Here is a 27,721-nt window from a genome sequence, read left to right as displayed (position 1 = left end):
CTCCCATCTTGTTCTAAAAATTTATAGAGGCTTATAAATGTGTAAAAAATACAACAAAATATAAACTGAGGGTTGGGGGCATGACTCAAGTGGTAGAGTGTTTGTTTAGCATGTGTGAGGCCCTGGGCTCAATCCCTAATACCACAAAAATAAACAAATAAATTGAAAGCACATAAGAAATATATGTGATTCCGCCAATATTCTCATTCAAGCACAAGTGTTTAATATATTTAATAAGTTTTTGTCTTAGAAAAATAGGAAATAGTATGGCACTACTTCAAAAGGATATGGGAAACTGGTTTATTTAAACAAACAAACAAACAAACAACCCAAAAATCCAAAGGAAGAAAAGCCCAGGAAGAAGATAACTGCAATGGCTAGCACAGGAAAGCCAAGGAAAAGCTGATCAGGGGACAGATGCAGTCAGAGACGGGAAAGATTGCCAAACTGTACAAAATACTCTTGAAAATTTGACAGAGTTTGTGGAGAGGCTCTTCTTTGTTTGGTTCCTCATATCCTTTTGTTTCAAAACTTGACCTGCCATCAGACATAGAGAATGAACTCTTGGGATATGGAGGCAGAAAATAATTACCAATAAGAATAGACTTTTAAAATACTATTATTTTATGCATGTACATATACTTTATTAAATTTTCATTCTAAGATACACATGTGGCCAATATTACACAGAACTTTCTATTATTCCAAAAGCAGTTACCAAAAAACAGTGATTATATAAATCAAAGAAAAAACAGTATCTATAGAATTTTCTTGTATCATTTCTTATACTTATTTTCAAATACAAGAGTGAAATATGATATATTAGAATAAGAGAAAATTTTATTTTATAACAATACATGCTTCTCAAATATTAGATTTATATAAAAATAAAGGAATAATGTCAACAAGGTTCATCTGTGGGTTAGTATATCTCTATTTTTATTTATTTCAAAACAATCCCTGCACGAACTTAACTGGCTAGTCCATTTAAATGAAAGAAAACCATAGTTTAGACAATACAGTTAATCACCTTGCCTCTCAGAACTCATGCCATTGGAACTATTTCAGTTTCCTGTCCCAGTTCTACCACATCACCAAATTTCAAAAACAAATTTAAATATCATCACGTTTCAGAGGTTATTTCTTAACAGTCCTAAATTAGAACTCAAAAGTGTCCCTTCAAGGCAAAGAATATAGTAAAGGTTGACCAATGTCATGAAAGAGTAAACCATCTGTCATCATTACAGGGCAAAACCATCTGAACATGATTCTTTTACAAATAGACGCACGGAATAGCATCAAAGAAATTCTTTAAAATGGCACATGAGGGAAAAGCTTCATAACATACTTTTGAGTTAGGTCTGAAGGATTATGGGCTTTACACAGGTGAAAGCAACATGAGAACTAAAGCCACTCATGGCTATTATGGTGGTGATTACAATTTAAAGAAAAGAACATCCTGACTCTGTAACAGAACTACTGCAAGCTAAGTGATGTTCTCTAAAACTGGAAGAGAGGTTTCCCTTCAAGCTGTACATAATTACTAGTCCGTGAATGCCTTCAAAGCACATCATCTTCCTTTAAAATTCAAAGATCTTTGCCTTCAAAAGACCCAAGTGCAGTAGTTTTCTATTTCTTACATTCATTTAAAAATGGAATATTATGATCCTAGTGAGCATATGTGCATATTAAACAGACAATCCATCCATGATGTCTGAACAATAAAAGAAATCTATCACAACAGACACTTTATACAGCATAATAAATAATAAATAACGTAACAATAGATTATACTCAGATGACTTAAATAGCTCAGTCAGGAGTTTCCTCTTGTGAAAATGAAAGAACATATGGTATCACACACTTGCTAGCATGTACACTATAACTCAAAGTTTTTAAAAGTAGAATGTGCAATAACATTAACTTTTTCAGCTCCTAAAAGGTTCTTGTAGATATTAAACTGCCCTCTACAAGCAGCAAGAACAAGAACTGGATTCTGACTATGGCAGCAGCACAATAAACAAAAACACCAATCACCACACAACAAAACAAGCAAACCCAATGACAAAAAGTAACCAGAAAAAAGGCAGCAACCAAATAGTATTGTGGCAATCACACATACAAAGCCTCCTTTTCCACGCTACCTTATGATAGACATCCCTTATGGCACAACAATGTACCCCAAAGCACATAAGCCCCCATAATACCATCCGAGACACTGACAGCTTCATGGATGCTCACTTTTGTACACAGTGGTGTGTGTGTCAATAACATTATTCGTTCATTTGTAGATGCTCCACACATCTGGTCAAGGCAGGAATTTCTTCTCCTTGATAACACCACCTAGAAATATCAATAATATTTTATATATTCCTTAGGACACGTTTGGGGAGAGAAATATCAACTGTGGTAGCAAAGTGCTAAGAACCTGGGATTGACAGAGGTATTCCTGTAAGTGCATTTACATTCTCAACACTAAAATCAAACTGTCATTTTATACAATCCAAAAGCAAAGAAGCAATAAGGGTAGCAGTGATGGAAGCAACTACGCGTTTCTTTCCCTCTGTGAGAAATGGCAAGTAAGCAACTCAAACAGGAAGGGGAAACAAAATAATGTAATTTAAGCTGATATAGAAAAATGAAACTTTGATATAATCAAAAGCAGTTTGTATGTTATTGTGAAATAAAGAGACTGGAAAAGTATGTAGTCAACAGAGAACAAAAAAATCTCTCAAGCAAGAGACTTTCTGATCAACTCTGTCATATCACTGCTGGGGAAAAGAACCATTATAGAAAATATCCATCAGTGCCTCCCTTAAAAACACAGATTCAAAAATAGGTGCTCTTTGAGGCACGAAGAAAAATGTTCTCTAAGCAATAAAAAAATGAATATTTGAGATTTAGTCACCAAATGTAAAATGAGATCAGCAAAAACAGCCATTAGTAAGGTCACTATGCTTGCAAAATTGAACTTTAGAGGAGAGAGATGCCCAAAACTAAGAGCATTAGAACAGTTGAAATCTGTCAAACTTTAATCCTCACTATGGATCAAAGTTTTCTGCGTTCCTCACTGAATGCTTTCTGTGGGAAACGGCAGTAAAAACATTGAATCAGAAATGGTTAGGTCACTTGGGTGACAGATCATCCATCAAGATGAACGGAGAGCATGAATTGGTGCATGCTACTGAAGACTCTGCGGGAGCGCTGACTGCAGCCAGTGAGTCTGAGGATAAGCGATTGCTGCCACTACTGCCATCCAAAATATTTGAACTGAGGACAAAGCAAAAAGAATTATAAGCAAATGCACCTATTAGGGTAAACAAAACATGCAATGACATGGTTTCAAGGACTTACACATTGGTAGAGCATTTGTAAATAATAAAAAGCACAAAAGCAACAGCAATGAACTACATAATACAATAGATGGAGATCACTATGAAATTATAAAGTCTCAGAAACCCAAAGATTCAAGGTCCCATGTCACTTGAGTGCCTTCCTGGAGACATTGTACTTTCCCATATACAATAAGCATGGCACTCTTGACGTGCCATGGTTTTTGTGAGGAGGGTTCCTGACTTGCTCAAGAGAGTTCTATCCTATTTATCTTCTTACCATCCAATCAGGCTTGGAGTAAGAAGAATGGTTGCTTATTGAGGTACCATTCTCAGACTAGCTGAAGTGTGCCATGAAGCATATTGCTTCATAGTTTCTGTACTGTAAAACAAAGTCTTTCAACTGCCCTACAGTTGACTACTTGCCAACTCCCAAGAGGCTTTCAATTCAAAAACATTTTCTGATTTCCATAATTATATGCCTCTAATATTCTTTTCAATTTATGAATTCCTTATACTATTTCCTTTTCTATTGCTTACAAATCTTAAAAGTCTCCCTATCATCTCTAAGACTCCTTTTCTTGGACCTCTTAGTTATTCTCCAGTTAAGCCTCTAAAATGAATGTTCTCTACCCATGGTCCCAATACCCCCATGTCAACTGCCTCTAATCCTAACAACTGGCCTCTGTTTCTTTCCATTAAAACTGATCTGGACATCAGTGGCTCTATAACCAAGCCCAGGAATACCTTCCCCATCCAGCCCTGGTGCTCAGTGCTCTCAACAACTAAGCTGGCCTCCCCTAAACCTGGAATTGGGCCTTCACAATTTGGCATCAAGCTGTCTTTCATTCTCAGCAATTCAATATATAAGATGTATGCTCTATATTTGCCCTGAATTTCATTTATTCTAATATTTACTGAATGCCCAAAAGTATAGGAAGTATGCTAGATACCAGAACGACAATGGTGTAAAGGACAGACATGGTCCCTGTCCTCACTGAATTTATAGGACAGTGGAGGAGACAAACAATGAAATAATCATACTAACAAACACATAATTACAATTTGTGATACAAGTAATAAAGGTAAGCTACAAGGGGCTACAAGAGCCTAACACACGGGTAACCTGATCTAACCTGGAGGAACAGAGAAAGATGAGATTTGTGCTGTGATTGGAAAGACGAGTAGGCATTAACTGGACAAGGTTTGTGAGGAAGCAAGGGTAGTTCTAGGAATCAAAAGCAGGCTAGTGTGGCTGTAGTACAGGAAGTAAAGTGAAAACAGTGAGAGACAAAGCTAGACTAGTCAGTTTAAGAACTTATGCAGGTACATTTTTCACTTCTTGAAATAGAAAAAAGCATAGAATCGGAGAAGGAATTATGAGTCTGGAAATACAGGTTCTAATTTAAGTTTGGTCACTGGCTTCTTTGCAAAAGTCCATGCTGATCTAATATGCTCTAAATGTTAGGAGTCTTTAAAATTATTTTTATAAATATCTAAGCTACTGTATCTGCAATGTTAAATAACCTATAGTACATTTGGAAGTCTCTGGGCTTCTAATACTTATACTAATGTAATTCAATACTCCCCTTTCTGCTTCTCTTTTATTTTTCTTTAAAATATCATTTCTTTCCTTTTTTTCCTGCATTTCTGGGGATGGAACTTGGGGCCTCACAATGCTAGGTAAACATGCTACCACTGAGTTACACGCCCAGCCCCCAAATGTCATTTCTTTCTATTGCCTGTACATTGTTTTTAGGTGGAGACAGACTACAAATAGACTTTGGAAAAGTAAAAATAAAAACAGAAACAGTATACTCCACACTACTCCTACGCTATGCTCACTGCTGTCAAATGCATCATTAATAATACCACTTTTAAGTAAGAAGTTTGGAAAATTTAGCTGACTCTGATATTTGTTAAGCGAAATGGCAAATGGGTCTAAAATATGAATTATTCAAACTACTGAAAGAAAGTTGCACAGATAATCCAAGACACTGGAAAATCAAAAGACCTTTCTATTTGCCTTTGGAACATATGTGATTTTTCCTCCTGTAGCTTTTGCCTAGACTAATATTAAAATGACTTTACTTTCCTAAAGCACATATTGGCTGGGCAGCAGAAGGACATGCTCTATGCTACTTGGCAGGAAGAAACAGGCTTAGATTAAAATTTGGCCACCATGCAGATAATCTGAATATAAATAAAGAATTCCTTATTCCAACCACCAGACTTATGGTGAGCCCTATGTTAAAAGATTCAGTAAGACCTGTTTGCTTGGGTGAATCCAGTATTCATTCCAAAACACAAAATGTGACTCGTGCAGTGAAATTTTTCTCTTAACCCTGTTGATTACTTTTAAGAGAAATAAACTGATGGAAATGTTACCAATTAGAAAAAAATAAACGTAAACGTTTCATTTCAGTTTCCTCTCTATTATTACACATAAATGTATGTAATTTTGCGAACAGCAATAGAGTGTACTTACATTTAGTCTCCACTGTAATTTAGATTCAGAACTTGGTAAAGCTTTAACAAGATATTTTTCTAAACTAAAATCTAGTTTCTGTACTAATTAATCTGGCAGGACTACACATCGTCATGGAAGCAGACTACAGGTCACAAATCACTCACAGTTACAAAATACACATTGATCAGACTTATGTAATTTTTAATCCACAGAGAGATCACGATACAAAAGTAATTTTCACAGTGATCACTATTGAATCTAATACCAGAGCTTCTAAAAAACACAAAGTGTGGTCCAATTTGTTTCTTCTTTTTTTCTTGTTTAAGCTCTGATGAGGGTGCTAATGGGCCTTATTTCAGCTAATGGTTGAAAGCTAGACAATCACAGAAAAGCAAAGAACAATTCACACTGGACATAGAAGTAAGTACCCAAATCAAAAGTAAACCAATTCATTCTAGCCACTGAATATACATATACATATGTGTATGTGTATGTATATGCATGTGTGTGTGTGAGAGAGAGAGACAGAATAATGGATCTTCACAACTGAAAGTATCATGACTGTAGTGTCCAAATAGATCCGTACTCAAATTTCAAGTTTAATTTACACTTCAAAGGTATGAAACTTTAAAGATTATTAGAAAAAAAGGGGTGAAAGTATAAGCAAGTCTTTACAACATTCCAAGGATAAAGTAACAACAAACTAGGATGTCTGGTATGATTCATGCTATTACCCCACGAGGCTGAGCCATGTTGTACCTTGTCCAGTCAATAAGCAGGGCTCTATCAAATTAAAGGCAGGCAGGTAAACGCACTAGAAATAGCCAAAGCCCATCCAAACCAGTGCGGATATTGCTATAAGGGGCATTCTTCCACCCTTTGTTATGAGTGAATTAGTATACAGAGCTCTCTGCTTCTACACTCTTGCCTTAAGTGGGCCCCTGAAAGATTTGTCTTTGTTTGTTTTGTGAGGGGTTGTTTTTTGTTTTTCTGGGACTGGGATTGAACCCAGGGCCCTGAGAACACTAAGCAAGTGCTCTAATGGTTGAGCTATACTCCCAGTTTTTTTTTTTTTTTTTTGAGACAGGGTCTCACTGCCTGGTCTTTGCTGAGGCTGGTCTGGAACTCACAATCCTCCTGCCTCTGCCTCCTAAGTAACTGCAATTACACAGGCATGTGCCTCCAAGTCTGGCAAGTTTTTTAAATCACTTTTTTCAATATGATCCTTTCCAGTGTTACCTTGGAGAAGGAGTATAAAAGTATCAGCATAATGCTGGAGGCATAGCTGAGTGGAGGATTGTGGTCCAGGCTAGCCTGGGCAAAAAGTGAGACCATATTTCCAAAATAGCCAGAGGGGCAGTGGTCCTGAATGCATGTTTATTTGATATATCATGCTGTAGATACATGCAGTCCTACTCCCAGCAGAATGAGGAACAGAGCAAGAGTTCTTGACATGCAAAAAGAATCAAAGTACCACAGAAGGTGTACTTCTGAGTTATGCTCAAATTTGACATAAACAAGGACTAAATGTGGAATGACTTAATTCCTGCCTTGTGGTTATTCCCCAGATGTGGTTGCAATGATTGCAGAATTTTTATTTAGCAAAAAAATGAAATAAAAAAAGTATGCCCAACTGGACACAAACTCCAAATAGATACGTACTCAAATTTCAAGTTTAATTTATACTTCAAAGGTATCAGCCTTTAAATATTATTATTTACTACATAAACTTAAAGGTTGTAAAGCTTATCCTTTTTTTTGTGGGATGCGGCAGAGAATAAATATAAAGATTAAAATGATGAGAAAACACCTACTAATTATCCAATCCTTTATCTGCTCTCTAAAAGGTAGCATAAAAGTTGTTTCCTTCCTTTTGCTATCAAGTAGTTTGCCATCCTTGTCAATAGAAACCAGAACACAGCTGGTTTCTATTTCTGTCCCCCATTTTGATTTTGATCAATGAAACTGTATTTAAGAGATAAAAGAAATGTTTCTGCAAACGCAGGACCTAGGGTCTACATTAAAAGACTAATTTATACTTAAATCTCTTCACTATAGACATACATGTCAGAATCCTTAATATACAGGGTGCTCTAAAAGTCTTAACAGAATTTTAAGCTTTAAAAATCTCAGAACAGATGTTACAAACTAACTAAAAACATTATTTGAAAGTTTAATTATTTCACTACCTTTTTGTTTTTGAGATGGGGTTTTGCTATGTTGACTTCTGAACTGGGCCTTATCAATCCTTCTACCTCAGCCTCCCAAGTACTTTGGACTACAAGCGTGCACCACTGCACCTGGCTAGTACTTAACTCTCTTTGGCACTTAGTTTCTGTGAATTTTGAGTAATAAATTTATCACAGATTACTTAGTCCTTACATTGGCACCCTATGAGTAATCATGAATAAGGCAAATCTCTTCTGTGTGAGGCAACAGCCCTTTATATTTAAAGATCAAAAGTTTCCTTCATTATTAATATCATGCTGGTGGAGAGGTTCAAGTGGTAGAGCACCTGCCTAGCAAGCATGAGGCCCTGAGTGCAAACCCCAGTGCCGCCAAAAAAAAAAATCATTATGAATGTCAATATTCCCAGCCACTAACAAATATTCTTGTAGCCACTAACAAATCTACTCATGGGTATGGGTGACAGAAATCGAAGTCTCACAAGAGCCACTGCCATAGACAGCTAAGGTTGTGCTGTTTAGAGGAATAAATGTCTTGACAAGGATTGAGAATGCTTCATAAATACCATGCTTTCTCTTTCTTTTCTTATTTGTGTGAACCTGTTTTATGGCATCCAGCAGTCAGCCTAAGACAACATAAAAATAAATCTCCTCACTCAGTATTGTTTTTGTCATGCTGAGGATGGAACCCAGGGCCTTGTGCATGCTAAGCACATGCTCCACCCATGTACTACATCACCAGCCCCTCACCCTGTACGTTTTTAGCTTGCCAAAATGTTGTCAACATTTACTTAACTTGGTCATTTGGTTAGTAACTGAGTGAGCAAACCTATTTATAGCCATGTACCTATATTCAAACACACTTTACCATAAAAGTGATATGCAGTTTGTACCAAGTATAGAGTTTCATCCACTAGTCCTCTTGACAAGCTTCAAGCATTGTTTGAAACCATCTACATACCTGGAAAGGGATTCTGTGCCAAAATTAGCACACTTAGTCACCAAGGAACATGGAGATGAGGGGGAAAAGGAGACTATGGAGCTGAAAATAGCAAGAACAATTTAAAAGGCACCTGCTCCAAGATTCTAACAGTAATGGTCAATGAGTCTAATAAATGAGAATAAGCTGTGACTTGCTGGGCAACCACAACTTTAGGTTTTCTTACACAAAACGATTAACAAATGATTTGGGAAGAAGGAATTGTCAATCCTTTCACTTTATATATGTCTTATATACTTCTTTCATTTGGAGGGTACCATTCTATTTTTAAAGTGAGTGCACTTTGTGAGTATGTGCGTGTTTAAAGACTCTCAGTGGTAAAACTCAGGGAGTTGGAAAGTTCTGAAAGGTACTACACAATTACATCTAGAACACGGGGACTAAGCAAGTTGACTAGAACATACTGAAAGATTTCAAAATATTACCTAGTTATAGTTACTGTTCCCTTTCCCCCCATATGTATGTCAGCATCCAATTGCTCAAACTTCAGGTTTAGGAAATGTTAACTTTCTGACAAAAACACTGATGGTCCTTAAGTTAAAGACCTAAGCTAGGATGAGTAAGACTACCAGTTGTGCAACTGGACCATAAGAATCAGAATGTGTTACTATAAAAATACACTCTTAACCTAGGTATGTTAAAGCACACCTATGGTTGTAGCACTCAGGAGGCTGAGGCAGAGGGATGAGTTCAAGGCCAGCCTGGGGTACACAGTAAGTTTAAGGCAAGCCTGGATTATATATAGCAAGACCCCGTCTCAAAAAACAAACAAAATGTGACCTTAGTCAGCACTGTGATGAAATATCACAAAGTCTTCAAAAGATTTTATAACAACAGATCATGCTATTTAGAGAATTCCATGGTATTCTAGCTTGAATATAAAATGTCATCAACAGGCTCATATGTTGAACACTTGGTCCCCAGCTTGTGGCACTATTTTGGGAACTGGTGGAAACCTTAGAAGGTGGGGAATACTTGGAGAAGTAGGTCACTGGGGCATGCCTTTGAAGGTTATACCTAGTCCTTGGTCCTTTCCCCTTTCTATTTCCTGGCCTCCATGATACTAGCTATTCTGCTGTGTCACGCCTTCCCTGCCATGATGGACTGAAACATTAAACAACATAAATATTTCTCTTTATGGTAATGTGTCACAGTGATGAAAAAGTCTGACTTACACAGAAAATTGATACAAGAGAAGTTGGGTTGTTGTGATTCTTCTGCCTTTGGATATGGTTTGTGAGAGGAATTTAGAAAAGTTTGGAGATGTGGGCTACAGAAGCCCTACAATTCTGTAAGCAGAGGTTAAGGGGTGATTCTAGTGGGAGATCAAAGACCAGAATGCCAACAGAAGTGTGGATAATAAAGACTGTGCTCATCAGGTTTCATATGGGAACAAAGACTGTATTGGGAATTGGACTAGAGACCATCCGTGTTACATTCTGGCAAACAACTCATCTTCATTTTGTCCATGCATAAGACTTTGTGGGATACTGAGTTTAAAGGTGTAGACTAATTAATCTGGTGGAGGAAATTTCAAGTCAGTCTAGCATTTGGGCTGTGGCATGGTTATTGCTAACTGGTCAGGTTTAGTAAGAACTGGGAGCAGAAAGCAGAGCAGAAAGATGTGGAAAAGTTACAATTAGATCAGAAAAGCCTGTGTAAAGTTGGCACTAAGGAAGGCATGGTTAGCAACACTAAAAAGAAGCCAAGTGCCAGGTGCCAGTGGATTATGGTTTGAAGGCAGCCCAGGCAAACAAAACGAAACAAAACAAAACAAAACAAGAAGCCACATACTGTTCATTGAGACAATAGGAATGATGCCTTGAGGGCATATCAGGAGTTGACCAGACCCCCAACCATTGCAAGCTCAAGGGTAAGAAAGACTAAACTCATTAGAGAGATTCTCTTTTAGGTTTTCTTTTTTGCAATGCTGGAGCTCAAACCCAGGGCCTCATGAACTCTACCACCGAGCTATACCTTCAGCCCTGATATTCACAAGACTGTTTTGTGTTTGTGTGGTACTAGGGATTGAACTCAGGGCCTTGTGGTAGGTAAGTGCTCTACCACTTGAGCTACACTCAGCTGAAAGACTTTCTCTTAAGAGTGCCTCTGGGCACACTGCTCAAACATAGTTGATTAGGAAGTGGTTTTCCAAGGATTTGTTTTACAATGCTCAGCTGCCCAGACACTCAGAGGCCAAGGCACCTAGGGTCCAAGGGGGCACAGCTACTCATCAAGCTGGCAGCAGTCCTTGGCATCATTCATGTGATGCTGGTTTTGCAGCATCAAGAATGCCTGGGTCTTCAATCCAGACTTCAGAGGAAAGACTGCGAGGCCAGGCAACGTGTGAAGCTATAAGAGTGAAACCTAAGTTGCAATGGAGTCCCAAAGAAATTAGAGACACCAGGAAAGCCACAAAGAGCAAGCAGAGCCAGCCCAAGAGGGAGGGCATGTGTGGGGCAACCAGCAAGGCCATAGGGGTGGGCTGCCTAAACCCACTGAAGTTCACATCCTGCCACACACCACATGTCCTGGATGCTGGCTATGAAGCTACAGGTTTTAGCGTTTATCCTGCTAGGTTTCAGTCTTGCTTTGGTCTGATGGTTCCTTACTGTTCTCCTATTCCTCCTTTTTTAGAACGGTACTGTTTATTCTGTGCCATTTTATCTTGGAAGTATGCATCGCCTTAGGGACTCACAGCCAAGAGTTTGCCCAGAAGGGAATTTGGCCTTGGATTCTACTTCTTTACTTTTTGGTGGTCTGGGGTTTGAACTCAAGGCCTTACACTTGCTGGACAGACACTCTACTGCTTGAGCCAGGCCTCCAGCCCTGGCCTTGGAAGACTGGGGACTCCTGGAGATGGACTAAATGCATTTTGAATTATGAGATAGCTATGAGACTTTAGGGGCCAGGAACAGAATGTTATTGTTTATATATGAAATGTCCCCCACAGGCTTATGTGTTGAATGCGTGGTCCCCAGCTGGTTGTGCTATTTTGTGAGGTGGTGGTAGAAACTTTAGGAGGTGGGGCCTAGCTTGAGGTAGTAAGTCACTGCGGACATGCTTTGGAAGGTTATAGCTAGCTCCCAGTTCCTTCCTCTCTCTCTGTCTGCTTCCTGTCCACCATGAGGTGAGTAGCCTCTGTAACATGTTCCTGCCACCATGATGTTCTGCCTCACCACAGCCCCAGAATCAACATAGCCAAGGACCATGGACTGAAACCTCTGAAACAACAGTCAAAATGAATTCTCCCTCCTTTTACTTATGTCAGGTATTCTGTCACAGTGATGAGAAGCCAGTTGATGACAATGTACTACATTATCTCATCCATTGAGAGAGGCTGACCTAACAGAAGCTAGGAATAAAAATGAAGGTGTCAAAAGGATATGCACACATCCAAAGGAAGTACTCATGACTTTCAAGTGATCTGGTTGTTCAAAATTATGTCTCATAGACATTTTCCTTTACGGGAGCATGGATACAAAGTTGAATATATTTTAAATTATCCCAATATACTTTCGACATGGCTCTTTTTAAAAGTAATCATATGCTAATATCCTTTCATTTTTTACCATGAACTGAGATCAGAGAGTTGTGCAGCATCTGGAGGAAGCATGTTGGTGGTGCCTTGGAAGAGTCTCTTGGGCTGGCTTTCTGTCTCCATTTCACCTAAAATGGAAGAGATGATGCCACTGAAAAACAATTTTATAAATACAGGATTGGTGCTCAGATGGGGTGATCCTTGTTTAACCAAAGCTCAGAATATTTCTTCAAGCTATCACATAAAAGCTATTTTCTGCTGAGCTTGGTGGTACAGGTCTGTAATCCCAGCACTTGGGAGGTTGCAGCTGGAGGATGTTGAGTTTGAGACCCACCTTTGTTATATAGCAAGTTCAAGTCTAGCTATATAGCAAGACCCTGTCTCAAAACAAACAAATGGGCTTACTGTAGAAGAAATAAGCTTCCACATAAGGTCAACCAAATAGCAGCCTCAAAAAAACCAAACTTCTCATTCATTATATATGGTAGCATGTTATGGATACCTACATATAGTTATATTCTTTAATAGAAAAGTAGAACACTGGTGATATCAGGCAAAATGAATCAAAGCTAACCAACAGTAGAAATAAAATACTCCCAAACAATGAAATCTCACAATGAGTATTTTATGCTAAATGGTTAGGAAATTTTTAAAAAATATTTTAATATCTGAACATATCCTGAGATGACATCAAATGTGTTGTCTGGACTTGTGGGGTGACACACACCTGCAATCCCAGCACCTGGGAGGCCGAAGAAGGAGGAAATCACAGGTTCTAGGCCAGCCTGGGCTACATAGTGAGACCTCTCAAAAAAAGCAAGCAAACAAAAAAGTGTTGCCTGATAAACAGTATGCAAGTAAAAGACTGATTTACACTATTTATTGAAAATGAATATTAAAAAAGTTGGAAAGCACATCTTCAATTGAAATCAATTATTATTCAATTCACAAATCTGGTATTGTACTAGCTAACTCAATCCTATAGATTTTTCCAGAAATGATAATAGTAAAACATGGCACCAATAGGAATAATGCTTAAAATTTTGTTGCCAACTAATGAGGGCTGTCTAACTCACTCTAAGTTAGATAGAAGAAGCCCCCTTTCAAATAAGCTGTACTTTAAAACATACACACTCCTTGGTTTTGATGTTCCTTATCCAATTATGAAAATGGAATATTAAAGATAATTTAATTCAGGTACTTTAGTAGGAAAACAGTAACTTTGAACTTAAAACTACAAAATTATAACAGAAAAGATCAAACAATAATAAACGTAACATTCATTTTTCCACATTACCAATTATTCATATTACATTTCCTTTAGAGCTTCTAAAAATGATTGACATTCAAGAAATATTACGTTTATTTGCTTTTTTTTTTTTCGTGCTTTAATATGCGGCTTTAAAAATAATGCCAGGCTTTCCACTCTCCCTCAATAGCAAAAGACTTCGGTCCTTTTTTTAGCAAAGAATCCTTCCATCTACTGGTATACTTTGGAATAGCTCTGAAACTAAACCACCATACTAATTCCATTAACTTTCTGCAACAAATTTTAATATCAGCTTTATTTTCATGCCTATTTCCACTTAAGAGCCCCTAAGAATATTTCTAGGGTTGTAAATAACTTCTTGCAAGATTAAAGAAAAAGACTTTATTCAATAAATACAAATATTGTTACTATATCAGGATCCATTTTCCAAAGTACCTCATCTTTAATTTTAAGTTGTCTCAAATATAGTACTTTTTGAATCTATGTGTGAGTCTATGATTGGAAAGATTTCACCAACACCACAAGTCTCCATTCTCCTGATATTGGGAGAGTTGGTTTCTGTATTGGCCCTGAAGGTGATCTATACAAACAAACCAGTTATTGAATGGCTTTTTTTTAATGAATGGAAGTAAAGGTTTATTAGTGTTATAATGCTTTTGTATTGAAGGTCAATTAAAAAGTTTCAATGAGCAAAAGTTAGCAGTTAATATTCCAGTGACATCTTTCCTTATATATTGATCATTACCTGAAAACTTATTGGAAATAAGTCAAAAGTGAGTACAGACAGAAAACAGTCAAACTTTTTCCACTAAAAGAAATACCACTGGGTAAATTAAGTAAACTCTTTGGCCTTATATACAATAAAGAGAAAAAATAACTTTCCCACATTTAAAGTAGTACTAGTTCTAGCAAGGTGCATCTCAAGAGGTAGAGTACCCACCTAGCATGCGGGAGGCCCTGAATTCAAGGCCCAGTTCCAGCCAGGTGCCGGTAGCTCACACCTGTAAAATCATAGCTACTCAGGAGGAAGAGATCAGGAGGATTGAGACTCAAAGCCAGCCCCGGGCAAGTACTTCATAAGACCCTCTCTTAAAAAACCCATCACAAAGAAGGGCTGGCAGAGTGGCTCAAGCAGTAAGAGTATCTGCCTAGCAAGCATGAGGCCCTGAGTTCAAACCCCAGTGCTGCCAAAAAAAAAAAAAAAAAAAAAGTACCACCAAAATAAGTAAATAAATACAAATGTAGAGGAATTATGAAAACACCAAAGGACAATTTAAGAAAGTCACAATTATTTCACATATTCAGAATGGTTTTTTAAAAGTCACTGTTTTTATATTTGATATATTGTAATAACTTCTGTAAATGCCACAATGTACCTCTACCCAGCACAACAATAAAAAACAAATGACATCTGATACTTGAAATCATATTGCCAGGAATGATTAAACGAGCGTTAAATTTATTTGCCATTTAAAAAATACAGATGTCACTAGATGCCTTCTATAAGCATCTAACATTAGCAGAGACTGATACTTTAGTGTTTTGCAGTTCAAAATAATGTAATTAAGAGAACACCCAGGTACATCAAAAACTCCATAGACTGGAGTATATGGCAATTCTTGCTTTACTGAAGCATAATTTTGTGATGGGGTGAATCTCTTCTTACATTTGAGCCAACGGTATGTATACAGAAATATTTGCAATGACATTATCATATATTTCTGCAACATATCAACTATGAATCTTTTATCTCTATGCTCAGGTCACAGGAGGCAGTTATTTTGGGAATATATATTAATAGATGACTGTATGATTAAGATATGAAGTATAGGAAAATATAAATAATACAAGATAGCTAATTCATAAAATTTATAATCAGTAGAACATACATTTGAAAAACTTCACATTTCTTTATAAAAAAAGGACAGTAATGACACGAGTTCATTCTGACAAAATTTCTAGTTTTAATTCAAACTTGGCTAGATTTAATACCAGAAGTGTGATTTATCTTTTCTTTTTTCTCAGGTTTACTGAGGGAAACTGCTAAGTGAAAGAGTATATATTTAAGGTGTAAGATGGGATGATTTGATATAGGTACACATTGTGAAGTGAGGACCACGGTCAAGTTGGTTAACACATCTATCACCTCACCTACTTACCTCTTTTTCTGGTGTGTGATGAGAGCATTTAAGATCTACCCTCTTAGCAGGATTCATGTATATAATATGATATTGTCAATCAGAGAGTCACCATGCTATTACATACCTTTTCTTTTAAGAGGACCAAGAACACTGGGCCTAATGCACTTGACCGGACTCTGATTCCTCCTGCTTTGACAAATAAACAATGTAAAGTACTTCCCAGGTAAACAGCATTACAGCCAAATAAATAAACACTGTCATACAGGCAGAAATGGAAAGTGCTGGTGTTGTAGGCTGAGGAACTGAAATGCCAATGTGTGATTTGACCCAGCCTATACCAATGTGGAATAACATAGCCTTTTTAGCCATTTAAAAAAAAACCATTCTAGCTGGGCACAGGTGGCTCACACCTAGCTACTTGGTAGGCTGAGATTGGGAGGATCAAGGTTCGAGGCCAGCGTGGGCAAATAGTTCACAAGACCCCATCTCCAAAATAACCAGGGAAAAATGGACTGGAAGTGTGGCTCAAGCAGTAGAGCGCCTGCCTTGCAAACATGAAGCCCTGAGTTCAAACCCCAGTCCCCCTCCCCCCAAATTTCTATATTAGAATACCCACAACAGTTTAAAAAACAATGTTATATTAAAAATTATTTAGATTTTGAACTGGAGGTGTGGCTCAGGCAGTAGAATGCTTGCCTAGCAAACACAAGGGCCTGAATTCAAACCCTGGTACTGTTAAAAACAAAAACAAACAAACAACAATAAAAAAATACCCCATCTGAACTTTATGCCAAGAGTGGTGGATCAAGCATGAAATCCTTGCTACTTGGGAGGCAGAGATCAGGAAGATCAAAGCTCAAGACTAGCTTGAGTATAAAATTAGTGAGATCTCCATCTCAGCAAGTAAGTCGGGTGTGGTGTTGCACAAGTGTAATCCCAGCTACTGCAGGAGGCAAGATAGGAAGACCTCGGTTCAAGGCCACAGGCAAAAACACAACACCCTATGGGAAAAATAACCAAAGCATAAAAGAACTAGGGGGATGGTTCAAGTGGTAGACTGCCCTACCACAGCAAGTCGAAGGCCCTGAGTTCAAACCCCAGTGCAACCAAAAAAAAAAAAATAATTTGGACTTTGACTAATCTATAGTCTTAAATTTTTTCTTTAAAATGGATGCATTGTGTAAAAAACAGAATCTGGTAAAATGTTGTAATGCCAGAATAGATGGTTGGCATCACTGTGAAATTCTTTCAATTTTTCTGCATGTTTGAAAATTCCCATAACAAAATATTGGGGAAAAGTTAATTTGAGAGACAAATGTAATTGACACTTCAACTACGTGTAAAATTCAAACTAAAGAGCCTAGCATGGTACTGGATAGATGTAATCTCAGCACTCAGGAGGTTGAGGCAGGAAGATCTTAAGTTTCAGGCCAGCCTGGCTCCATAGCGAGACCTTGTTTCAAAGAAATAAACAAAAATCCAAATTCACTTACCTTGAAAATCGTCTTGGATTAGAAACAGGAATAGGTGGCAATCCACTGCTACTCACAAACATTTGTAAGGATGGTGAAAAGCACTGCTAAAAATATAAACATATTTAATGTTAAAATAGCTCTAGTACTTCAGTTTTCAAGAGGTTCTTTTGAAAATCACAGAAACAGATCCTAAGAATTGCTTACCCAGCTGGTGGCATGGCTCAAGTGGTGGAATGCCTGTCTACAAAGTGCAAGGCCCAGAGTTCAAACCCCACTACCACCAAAAAAAAAAAAAAGAGCTAGAATTGCTTAGCTGCATATGTGTCATATATATATGTATAAATTTCCAAATCACTATCATAAATTTTCATTGCTTCCTCAAGTCATTGGATGCTTTAAAAATGAGGTGATTTGTGCATATATGTTAAGAGAGTAAACAGCTTGGTGTGTAAAAGACAGTTAATATCTTGTCAATGATACTACCTTTCCAAATCCTCTGGTGGGTGAAGGTGCTGGAGAAACTGGAGTGAAGTCAATTCTCTTTGGAGAATATAATTTCTCTGGCTTGTCAAAATCACTATCACTCTGCAAACATAAAGTGTAATCTCCTCATTAACAATTCAGCACATCAAAGCTCTTATGTATTATAATAACACACCTAAATTCTGGTATTTTGCTGGAATAGCTGAGATCACAAACAAGAATCTATTTGGAAGCAGAAAGGACAGAGTATATGAAAAACTGCACAAAGCCAGTGAACAACATAAAGATTTCCAAAAAATAAGTAAACATGGGAAAACTTTACCAGACTCAAGTTCTCATCCCATGACTGGCTAATCTGCATTGCCGTCTGCACTTCCCTAAAACAAACAAGCAAAATGAAAGGCCATCAGTGTTTTCAAACAAGACATATATTAGGCTAGGCCCCACTCTTGTGAAGCACTAACCTTTCACGTGCAGTTTCTCTGTTCATCATATCCAGGCCTTCTTCCTACAAGGACAAACATATATGCTAAGAACATAATTCTCATCCACCCAGCTCCCTCTTTCAAATAAAACCGAAAGACTTCTCTAGCTTATCTGAAAAAATCACAGAAGTGAGCAGAACATTCTAAGTTTGTCAACTCTGCTACATCAATATTTTAGCTGAAACGTGGAGAAATTTTAATGTCACCAGCTAACCAGAGTTGCATCCTGACTCATTTTTAATATCTTAATCTTCAAAATAAAAATAAAAGTTTAAATCTAAAAAATGCAAATCTGAGCTAGTAAGTAAAATTTACCCTTTTGATTTGATGCAGTCTGCTACTAGGAATACGATTAGATGAGGATGACAGCAACTGGAAAGAAAAAGTCAACATTTACACTTTCTGAATCACAAAGCAGCAGTCTGCTGTCAGTACTGGTGTACAACTTCTTCCTAGATAATTTTTCGTATTCTTCTTAGAAACTTACCACTTCAAATCCCCAAACATTAAAGCACTAGATGTACACCAGGTGTCCAACCTCAAAGAGCCATCTGCACCAGACAGGCACTGACTTTAGCACTTTTCCCAAATGAATGCCGAGCTGTGTAAATTTAGGGGGAAAAAAAGATTCCAGGCGAAATTTTCATTACCCTACTTATCTAAAATAACAAACTACATGAGAAGGGAAAGAAAAACACCAGTGTTAGTAATGTTTATTATCAATGCACCAATGGGTAAAGATAGACTAACAATAATATTTTGCCTATGATTAATTAATGTTCTCAAAACTACTTTAAAACTACAATAAGAGATTTTGCTCCTATGATCTAAATCAACACTAAGGTTTTATCTCTAATGCTATCACCACCAACCTTACCAATTAAAAAAGAAAAATTAATGAGGGAAATGAGGAGACAAGGAATCAGAGGCAGCTGAGTCCTTGAACAGCAAATAATTGTTGCTTTCCCTTAGATTATTCTTTTTTAATATCATGAGGCTGAAGTTGTTTAGGGGCCAAATTATGCTCCTTCAAAATAACCACAATCTGGTCACAAAATGTAATATACAGTTCATATCAACTGATCTTAAAGGGTTTTAATAGCCAAAATGTAAACAATTACTATTTGTTCCCTAACAAAATACAAATAAACTTGTAATAGCATAAAACCAAATAAGATAATTATCCTGTTTAAGCCTAATAGCCTTAGGCTATTACAACTTTTTTGAATGGTAATATAGTGAGCAATGTAACATGGGGTTTTTAGGTAAATGTTAACTCAGGTAAAATTTTTAAAAATCATCCATTGAGACATGATTTTTACCTCAAAAGATACCACTTCACTACTCACCCCCTTTCTCTTACTTTTTTTTCTTGAAGGTTTTGAAAAAAGAAAAACTTCCAGTATAATTCTTTGAAAAAATATTTTTCTATTATGAAAATAATGCATAGTCACTGGTGGACTCTTAATAAGGTCACTGAAAAATTCTAAGCTACCAGGCAAGCAGATTACCCAGGGAGACTCTTTAACAGGCTAACATGGAAGTGTTCATGCATATGTCAGTCAGAGAACCAACGAAAGCCAAAATGCAGTGAAATCCCAGGAAAGCCAAAGTGAGGATGGCCACAGACTGACTTTGAGGTAGTCAGAAATTTAGGTGCTATATCTACATAATATACAACTTGTCAATTTTACACAAAACTAAAAACTGGCTCAGAAAGAGGGATAGAGAATAGCAAACCTGTGTCTAGAACCAGAAACAAGAGTTATTATATCAGCTAAAAATTAACAACAACAACAACAACAAAACCACTGGGCTAACAGTGTTAAGTAAACCAAAGAGCTCAAATGGGAGAAGAAACAAGCCCCCTGACACTGGCAATTAAGTGGGTATCAGTGACACTTTCAAGGATAGTTTTAATGGAGTTGTGTTAGAAGTAGCAAAATTACAAACTGGCAGAAAATTAGGAGCCAAGGATCAGAGGCAGCTAAGTCCAGACTATGTTTTCAAAAAGGCTGGGGAAAGGAAGGAGAGACTTATGAAAAAGAAAAGTTTTTTTCCCCCATAGTATATGTGTGAGTTGAGAGAAGAAGGTGGAAGGAAAAGAGAAAGAGTCTGAAGGCACAAAGCCCAGCAGAGTGACACAGGACTAAGAAAATGTATGAACCATCGGGGAGCACCATATGTGAAGGCAAAGACATTTTAAGGGGAAGAAAGCTGAGGTTACTCAAGATAGGTATCTATGTTCTCTGTGAAGTGGGAAGGGTCATCAGCTGGAAGTGAAAAATGGTGAAACAGGAAGCTAGCGTAGTCTAAAACCAAAGATTTAGAAAATAGCTTTGAACAGCATGGAACAACAGCACCTGGAGCCCTACCAAAAGAATTCTTTCCCCTAAAACTACCAATCTTCTCATTTTTTCTACTCCTAATCAAGGCAACACCATTCCCTTGGTTACAAAGAAATACAATTTCAGTCACTTGGAGTCCTCCATTTCCTAGACCTTGTATCTAATCAGTTGGGAAATCATGAAGACCCTGTTTCTGTTTGTCTCTTTCACCATCTCTCCTTTCCATTCCATTTGCTAACATTTCAGTCTTTGCAGGTTAGTATGGGACACAGATAAGCACATTAAGATTTGCAGAGTACACTGTATATAGTGTAATTAATATCATGATAGTGTAGAAGCCTGTCTGTGCAAAGGAGATAGAAGGGCCCAAACGCTAGAAAGAAGGATGGGTGTGAAGGTAGCATAAGGATCAACCAAGAGCAGTAAATCACCAGTCCCTTTTCAAAGCAGCCAGAGCAAAGGGTGTTTGTTAGGGAGTAGTGAGAGATGAGCCTAGACCAGACTTGTTAAGAATCTTCACATCTGATCCTTTTTTGGTTCATGAGCATGATGATTGGGTGTTCACGCCTCTGCGTGACGTGTGCCGCCCTCAAATCTTGTTACGACGTGGGCACATTACCCTTCTGACGTGAAAAAAAAAAAAAAAGAATCTTCACATCTCATAAAAGAGGTAAGCGAAGTGTAAAGAGGCAAATTCATTTTTCCCTTCTTTGCTATGCTACTTTTATCAGAAGCATAGCTGTGTAACACATAAAAACATTTTTCATATATCCAGAAAAAATAAGCAGTTGTATTTTCAAGCATCCTCAGGGAAGGAGATGACGTGAATCAAACTTCTAGATAGCTAACATTTCCCCCTTTAAGTATATTTAGCCACTTCAGGTAGAAATCTTTCTAAAATATATTTTAGAATGTATTATATTGCACTGTTTCTCAAACAGATAATACCAAACAGAATAGCACTGGAAGATCTCTATTCTAATCCCAACTCTGCCACTTACTATTGTGTGATTCTAAGCAAGTCACTTAATCTTCTGAGTCTTAGCTGCTGCCGTTTTTAATTGGAAAAAATCTTTTGCCTAGCCTACTTCATAGGGGTCATTACAAGGATTAAATGGGTGAAAGTACTTTGTAATGTGTAAAATACCATAGACATGTAGCAATTACTAGAAATTAAGGAAAGGTTAATGACCCAGGGATCCTTAAGAACATTATTATATATTAGACTAGGCGCATGGCTCAAAGGGCACTTGCCTAGCAAGCATGAGGTGAGTTTTTCCCAGTACCAAAGAAAGAAAGAAAAGAAAACCAAAAACATTATTAAATGGTTCTATACCAGTGACACCCTAGGGGACTATCAACAGGCTTTTAGCCCTTATGCCAAGCCACAAGCTAAGTTTTTAAAAACCCGTGTCTGCTTTTCAGTTTTTCCCTCTCCTCCCTTGCTAGCACTATTAGTATATCCAGTGTACCTCATCTGATTTGCTGAGTTTAAAGCTTATTATAATTGTAGATATATTTTAGATGATTCAGAGGTCAGAGAAGCTGTCCTATAAATAAACTGATGAACCTTTGTGCACAGACTATGGAAATCTAGTTCAGCCATTTAGATGTCTGTGCGCGTACATCTCAGATGTCTTCCAGAGCACTGAAGCTGCTGGGTGAGTGAGTTTCACATGTGAAGTGCTACTATATAAAAACCTCTTCACAATCTCCCCCAATGCAGCCATCTAATAAGGTGATTCCCTAACAGCTCTGGTGACAGAATAGTCACAATCAGCCACTCTTCTGAGACTATAAATACAAGGATTTTTTTTTAAAGTCTTTACTTTGGAAAACCAGCATTGTCTGACAGATGAGTGCAAACACTCTACTACTGTTGAAGTGAGTTTTACGTCCTAGGATAAATAAAGAGCACTGTTCTCAGCTATAAATGGAAGTTAACCCTGTGATGCAAGTAGTGATAAATAACAATAATTTAAAAAACAAATTTTTAACAAAGTCTTTTTTTTGTACCAAAAGCTTAATGGCCACAGCAAAATTAGTAAAGAACACAGGCAAAATAAATCTTTTCTTTTTAAAACAATTGCACACAGCACATAATTTCCAGAAAGAACTATATTTGAAATTATTCTCTCCAATCCAAACTACCTCAGATACTTACTTTGATACCTACCAAGCTGTGATGGCTCATAATTGTTGTACTGTTCCTCCGAGTTCTAAATGTGTAAGGTTGAAAAACCTGTGAAAGGTCACTGAAAAGTAGAAATAAAATGATTAATGTCTTCTAAAGAAAGCTATCATTCAACTATTAATAAAGCATCAACTCTGTAGCTAACAATGAACTCTTCAATGGCTCATTTCCTATAGAGAAGAAACTCCTCACTGTCTTCTTGGCAGAGCTGCCTGTACCCGTTTGCCAAGATACTGATCTTCTCAGTGGTTGGGGGACAGCTCTGCAAGGTTTGGGGTGGAGCTCCAGATTGGTTCATTCCAGCTGCTTCAGTCCCCAAACCGGTTCCCATCAGATGTGAGCAGCTCATCTGTTTACCCCAGAGGACCATGATTACCGTTTTTTGTGTGCTACCACCTGAAAAGGGCAGGGGAGCCCAGTTCTAAGAGAGAAATCTTATCAGCACATCTCCCAGGACTGCCCTAAGCACCTGTTCTACCTCTAAATCCCACTGTGCAAGTGAATAAACATACCTGACGGTTTCATTTTATTTTTGCTCATGTTGCCCCTTCTGTTCAAATGCCCTCCCTCCTACCACCATCTGTCAAAATCCTTTCTCTCCTTCCACCCCTACCTCAAAAGCCATGCTATGCCTCCATGAAGGTCTGGCACAAACCTCTCCTTATTCCACAAACTTAATGCAATCATTCCCTCCTCTGAGCCTAAAGTACACACTGGGAGATGACAATCTTCTTAAGATACCTATTTTACCTTTGTTTTTCTTGTAGACAGAGTTTCACTATGTTGCCCAGGCTGGTCTCAAACTCCTGAACTCAATGGACTCAAGTGCTCACCACCACCACATCCAGTTAAACTAAATTCTCTCTCTGCATATGCTAGGCTAGTGCTCTACCCCTTAGTAACAACACTAACACCAATTTTTATGTGTGTGATGCTGGGGATGAACCTAGGGCCTCACACATGCTCTTCCACGAAGCTACACCAGCAGTCTGTATTTTGCCTTTTATTTAAGCAAAGTGTTCCCCAGCACCACCACCACAACAAAAAAAATAGGTTGCATATGTCTTAAGCCTCTTGGTGCAGAGGTGCTTTATATAATATTCCTGCAGTGCCTAGCACAGTGCTGTGCCCATGATGAGTTCAAGAAAGATTTTAGAACTGAGGCAGGCATGATGGTGCATGTCTGTACTCCCAGAAGTTAGGATGCTGAGGCAGGAGGATCACAAATTCAAGACCCACCTGAGTGAAAAAACAAAAAGAAAAAAACCAAAAACCAACCAACAGAAACTGAACTGGACTGGACTTCAAGGGACCGCTGAGATCACCTACATCACCTACTTCAACTCTCCTAATTTTTAAATGAGAAAATACAGCTTCCTAGGTCATTTATGAGCATACCTAAGTGGTGAAAACTGGGACCAGGACTGGTCTCTTCATCCCTTTGTCTACCTTTTGCTATCTTTCAAGTAATTACTTGAATTATGATTCATAAGACAGTATGTTTTTTCTTTATCTACAATCATCTAATGCGGGTCAGTAGGATTGCCCAAGTCCCTAGCAATCACTTGTTTATCAGATTTTAAAAGACAAGCAAAGAGAGAGAGAGAGAGAGAGAGAGAAATCAATTTATTCTTAAAGTAGTCAAAAAAATGTAGGGCCAAGGACAACATCAGAAAAGTAAAAAAGTCACTTCATTGCTTCCTCAGTTTCAAAATTATATTTAATGAAAGAAAATTAAATGTTTTTCCCCCCCAAAATATGGATGTTATAATCAGTTCAACTGACAAGGATTACATCTTTCCTTGCCTTCACTGTGCTTGATAGATAAATGTTTTTGGCTAATAGTCTTTTATGGACTAATGTCAATTCTACAGGGTCTCACAAATTACCTAAGATGAATTGTCTACTTATAAAAGTCAAATGCAATAGGTTCAGGAGGTGAGCTAACCTAACCTTCACTATTAACAAGATTTTATTTAAAATAGATCCTGTGGTGTCTTATTCACATGAAAACACAAGACCCTGCCACTAAAGTTAAAGGAGCAATTCTTTCCATTGTTTTCTCAAACCTGTGTTTTCACTGACCTAAGCTGCTGGGCCGCCCTCCCCTCCACCACCTTTTTTTATTCACTGAATTACATTTCAGGCAGTTTTAGAATCTGAAATCGTTCTGACAAATCCAAATCACTTAATATGAAGTGAACACACCATTTAATTACAAGTTATTAGGTAAACTGCAACTTATTAAGGCAAACCTTGGTTAATGCCAGAGTTCCTAAACTCAGCTTAGAAATAGCAGCTCTTAGAGATGATAGGTGTCAAGTTGCAAGCCTAGTTCCAGGGGCTTCAGTTTGACATTCCCTGATGTAAATTAGCCAGGGCAAGCAACCTGTCAGAAGAGCCAGAAGCTTTCTGTAGCTCCTTTTAGAATGGGACAACATGGCTCCCAGGTAAAGGGGGGGCCGTTTCTTAGACATGGCCAGAGTTTGAGGTCAAACTTTCACCTACCTTGGGGCTCAAGTCACTGTTAAGCAAATAAGACCCCAACCCCTCAGTATGGAGTCCAAATGAGTACGAACTGGCACTTTAGGGAAGGAAGACTGCTTGCGTGGGGTCTAGAAGGCTCTAAACCCTATACTCCATCCTTCCCAATCCTGCTCACCTGAGCTCATGGATCAGGGGAGCACTGGTAGATCTCTTCAGGGTGCTCCCATCAGATGTGTCAGGCTCAAAGTCCAGCTCCATTTTCTCCTGAGCCATGTCGGAGAGTGGCAGGCAGGCACAGCGGGCAGTGCTCAGCTCCTGGTGCTTAGCTATGGGCTCCCAAGACTCACTGCAGGACTGAGCTTCTGGGGACTGGCAGCTGGGGGCGGGGGCCAAGGGGCGGGACTTGGGCGCGAGGGGCGGGGGCTGGGGGCGGAGAAAAGTAGGAGGGAAAGAGGATGCTGATGAGGAAGAGAGGATGTGGTGGAGGGAAAGAAGGATGGACTGCTTGTGTTGGAGGGTGACAGAATGAAGAAAGAGAATGGAGGAAAGAAGAGGAGTGAAAACAAGGATGGAAGGAAGAAAGAAAAAGAGAAAGTGTGATGGAAAGAGGATCGATGGAAGTGCAGGACCGAGGATAAGGGGAGGAGAACAGGGTACAAGAGGAGGAGGAGGAAAATAGGTGAGGGGAAAGAGGAGTACAGAGACAGGAGAGAAGGACGGAGTGTGGGAGGAGAAAGGAGGGAGGACAGAGGAAGCAGAGAAGGAGAGGGAGGAAACTAGGCAGCGGCAGAATTCATGCTGCTCTTTCCCGCCAAAGACCACAGCGGGATCCGGCTACAGTTGCCACAGCTGCCAGGGCAGCGCTAGCATCAAGGACTTGATGGTAGGGTAGAACCCTGCCGGGAAGCCTCGGCAGCTCCAGCAACCCATGCTTGGGGACTCAGTCCAGCCCCTCATACTCCGGGTCCCGTCCCCGATGCTCCTCAGCCAGGAGATCGGTGCTTTTCCCGTCCCTGCCCCCCTCCCGCCTCAGGGAATGGTGGGGGGGGGTTCGACCCTTCTGCCGCCGCCGCAGTGCCTCCTCTTTCTATCTTGAGTTCTAATGGCCCGTGGGAACCCTTTGGGGCCAACACCAATTTCCACAACTTGCCGTTTCTTCAGCCACCTATGGCTCAGAAGCGGGAGCCTCCAACGAGCCAGTTCTTCCGCGTCTGGTCACCCACCCGGTGCTGCGCATGCGGCTGACAACCGCTCCAATGGGCCAGCGGGTACGGAGCATGCGCAGTAGCCCCGCCCCGCGACCCTCCTTGAAAGGGGAGGAGCGTTTCCAAGAGAGCCGGTGCTTTCCTCGATGGCATTGGCCCGGAAACCCTGGCGCCATAATTCGAAAAGAGCCAATGGTTTGGAAACTCTGAAGCACCAGCTTTCAGGAATTTGAACTAAATGTTCAAATGAAATACGGAGTGAGGTTTTTTCACGTTACTTAATTACCAATTTGTACACTCCCACTTTTGTGATTGCAGCTTGTTTCTTAAATGCCTCGATTTTGTTGGTCTTTATCTGGAGGGGCTCATTTCTTTTTCAAATCATCAATTGGATGCACGAGCCAAAAAATGTGTCTTTCTTTCTAGGGCTTACCGAAGGTCCTGCAAATCATGACTCAGTATGTGCGAGAGCTGGAATCAATCATTTAACAAACACCTACGTGGCACTTTCTACATGCTAGGGAGTACTCTAATAGAGGCAGAAATAGTAGCTCGTTTAATCCTCACCAGCTGAATAGCTGTAGGGCTGAAAAGGTCATTGCATTGTTTTAATAATTCATACCTCGAAAGTATGGGAAATATTACAGTTATAAAATTGGTTTCAAAATTTAGGAAGAGGTAAATTTTCAATTCATTTGTTCCATATTAAACTTGCCATACCAAACTGTCATATCTCAGCATTTATGCTTTGTGATTCTAACGAGGTTTCTTTTAAAAGCACTTTTGGATAGTTTCCTTTAAATTTCTTTTAATCTGCCAGCTAGATTGGAAACAGGAACTTTTTTTCTTTTTTTTCTTTTTTTTTTTTTTGGCATTACTTGGGTTTGAACACTTTCTAGGCAGGCACTCTACCCACTTGAGCCACGACACCAGCTCAACCTCTTTTTTTTAACAACTTATATACCTCTTTTTATCTCAAAGTCTCAACAATATCCACTCCCCTTTATCAATAAATTATAATAAATTCTTTGGTTCACAAGAGCTACTGAACAATAATTTGTTGACCACATACATAGTCCCTAACTCTGGGAAGTCCAAAAAATT

The 27,721-nt window shown here is 38.7% G+C and overlaps 1 protein-coding gene and 1 non-coding gene across 16 annotated transcripts; one reads left to right on the top strand and one right to left on the bottom strand.

Moving 5' to 3' along the window:
* Positions 1-286: 286 nt before the first annotated feature.
* On the bottom strand, positions 287-26,641 carry Pabir2 (PABIR family member 2). 15 transcript variants are annotated; one of them, XR_012444644.1, is made up of 11 exons: positions 25,588-26,641; positions 22,896-22,986; positions 18,699-18,755; positions 18,363-18,406; positions 18,221-18,275; positions 17,899-18,000; positions 17,434-17,519; positions 16,065-16,129; positions 12,561-12,657; positions 2,242-3,270; positions 287-537 (listed from the first exon to the last, which is right to left on the bottom strand). XR_012444644.1 is itself a non-coding variant. In XM_074064303.1 (11 exons), the coding sequence occupies exons 1-10, from the start codon at positions 25,683-25,685 to the stop codon at positions 2,274-2,276; spliced, it is 765 nt and encodes a 254-aa protein (XP_073920404.1). In that variant the 5' UTR covers positions 25,686-26,641; the 3' UTR covers positions 287-537; positions 2,242-2,273. The 15 variants fall into 15 exon arrangements, 14 of the variants coding, with proteins under 14 accessions (XP_073920404.1, XP_073920396.1, XP_073920397.1 ...); XM_074064303.1 differs by having other exon boundaries at positions 2,242-2,343; XM_074064295.1 differs by lacking the exon at positions 287-537 and having other exon boundaries at positions 610-3,270.
* Positions 21,257-21,360, top strand: LOC141420194 (small nucleolar RNA U13). Its single transcript, XR_012444862.1, has one exon. It is a non-coding gene; the product is annotated as a small nucleolar RNA U13 (small nucleolar RNA).
* Positions 26,642-27,721: the final 1,080 nt, after the last annotated feature.

Source organism: Castor canadensis, chromosome X, assembly GCF_047511655.1.
Source record: "Castor canadensis chromosome X, mCasCan1.hap1v2, whole genome shotgun sequence".
Taxonomy (NCBI): domain Eukaryota; kingdom Metazoa; phylum Chordata; class Mammalia; order Rodentia; family Castoridae; genus Castor; species Castor canadensis.
The sequence above is the reverse complement of the archived record's forward strand: the minus strand, read 5'-3'. Positions and strand labels throughout refer to the sequence as shown.

What these genes read in the sequence shown, in the direction of transcription:
- Pabir2 (XM_074064295.1), bottom strand. Translation starts at nt 25,685, where the DNA reads ATGGCTCAGGAGAAAATGGAGCTGGACTTTGAGCCTGACACATCTGAT. An exon ending in CCCCTGATCCATGAGCTCAG is followed by an intron (nt 22,987 to 25,587) that starts GTGAGCAGGATT and finishes TCTACTTTTCAG; the next exon opens with TGACCTTTCACAGGTTTTTC. An exon ending in CCACCAGAGGATTTGGAAAG is followed by an intron (nt 17,520 to 17,898) that starts GTAGTATCATTG and finishes TTATATTTTTAG; the next exon opens with CAGTGCTTTTCACCATCCTT.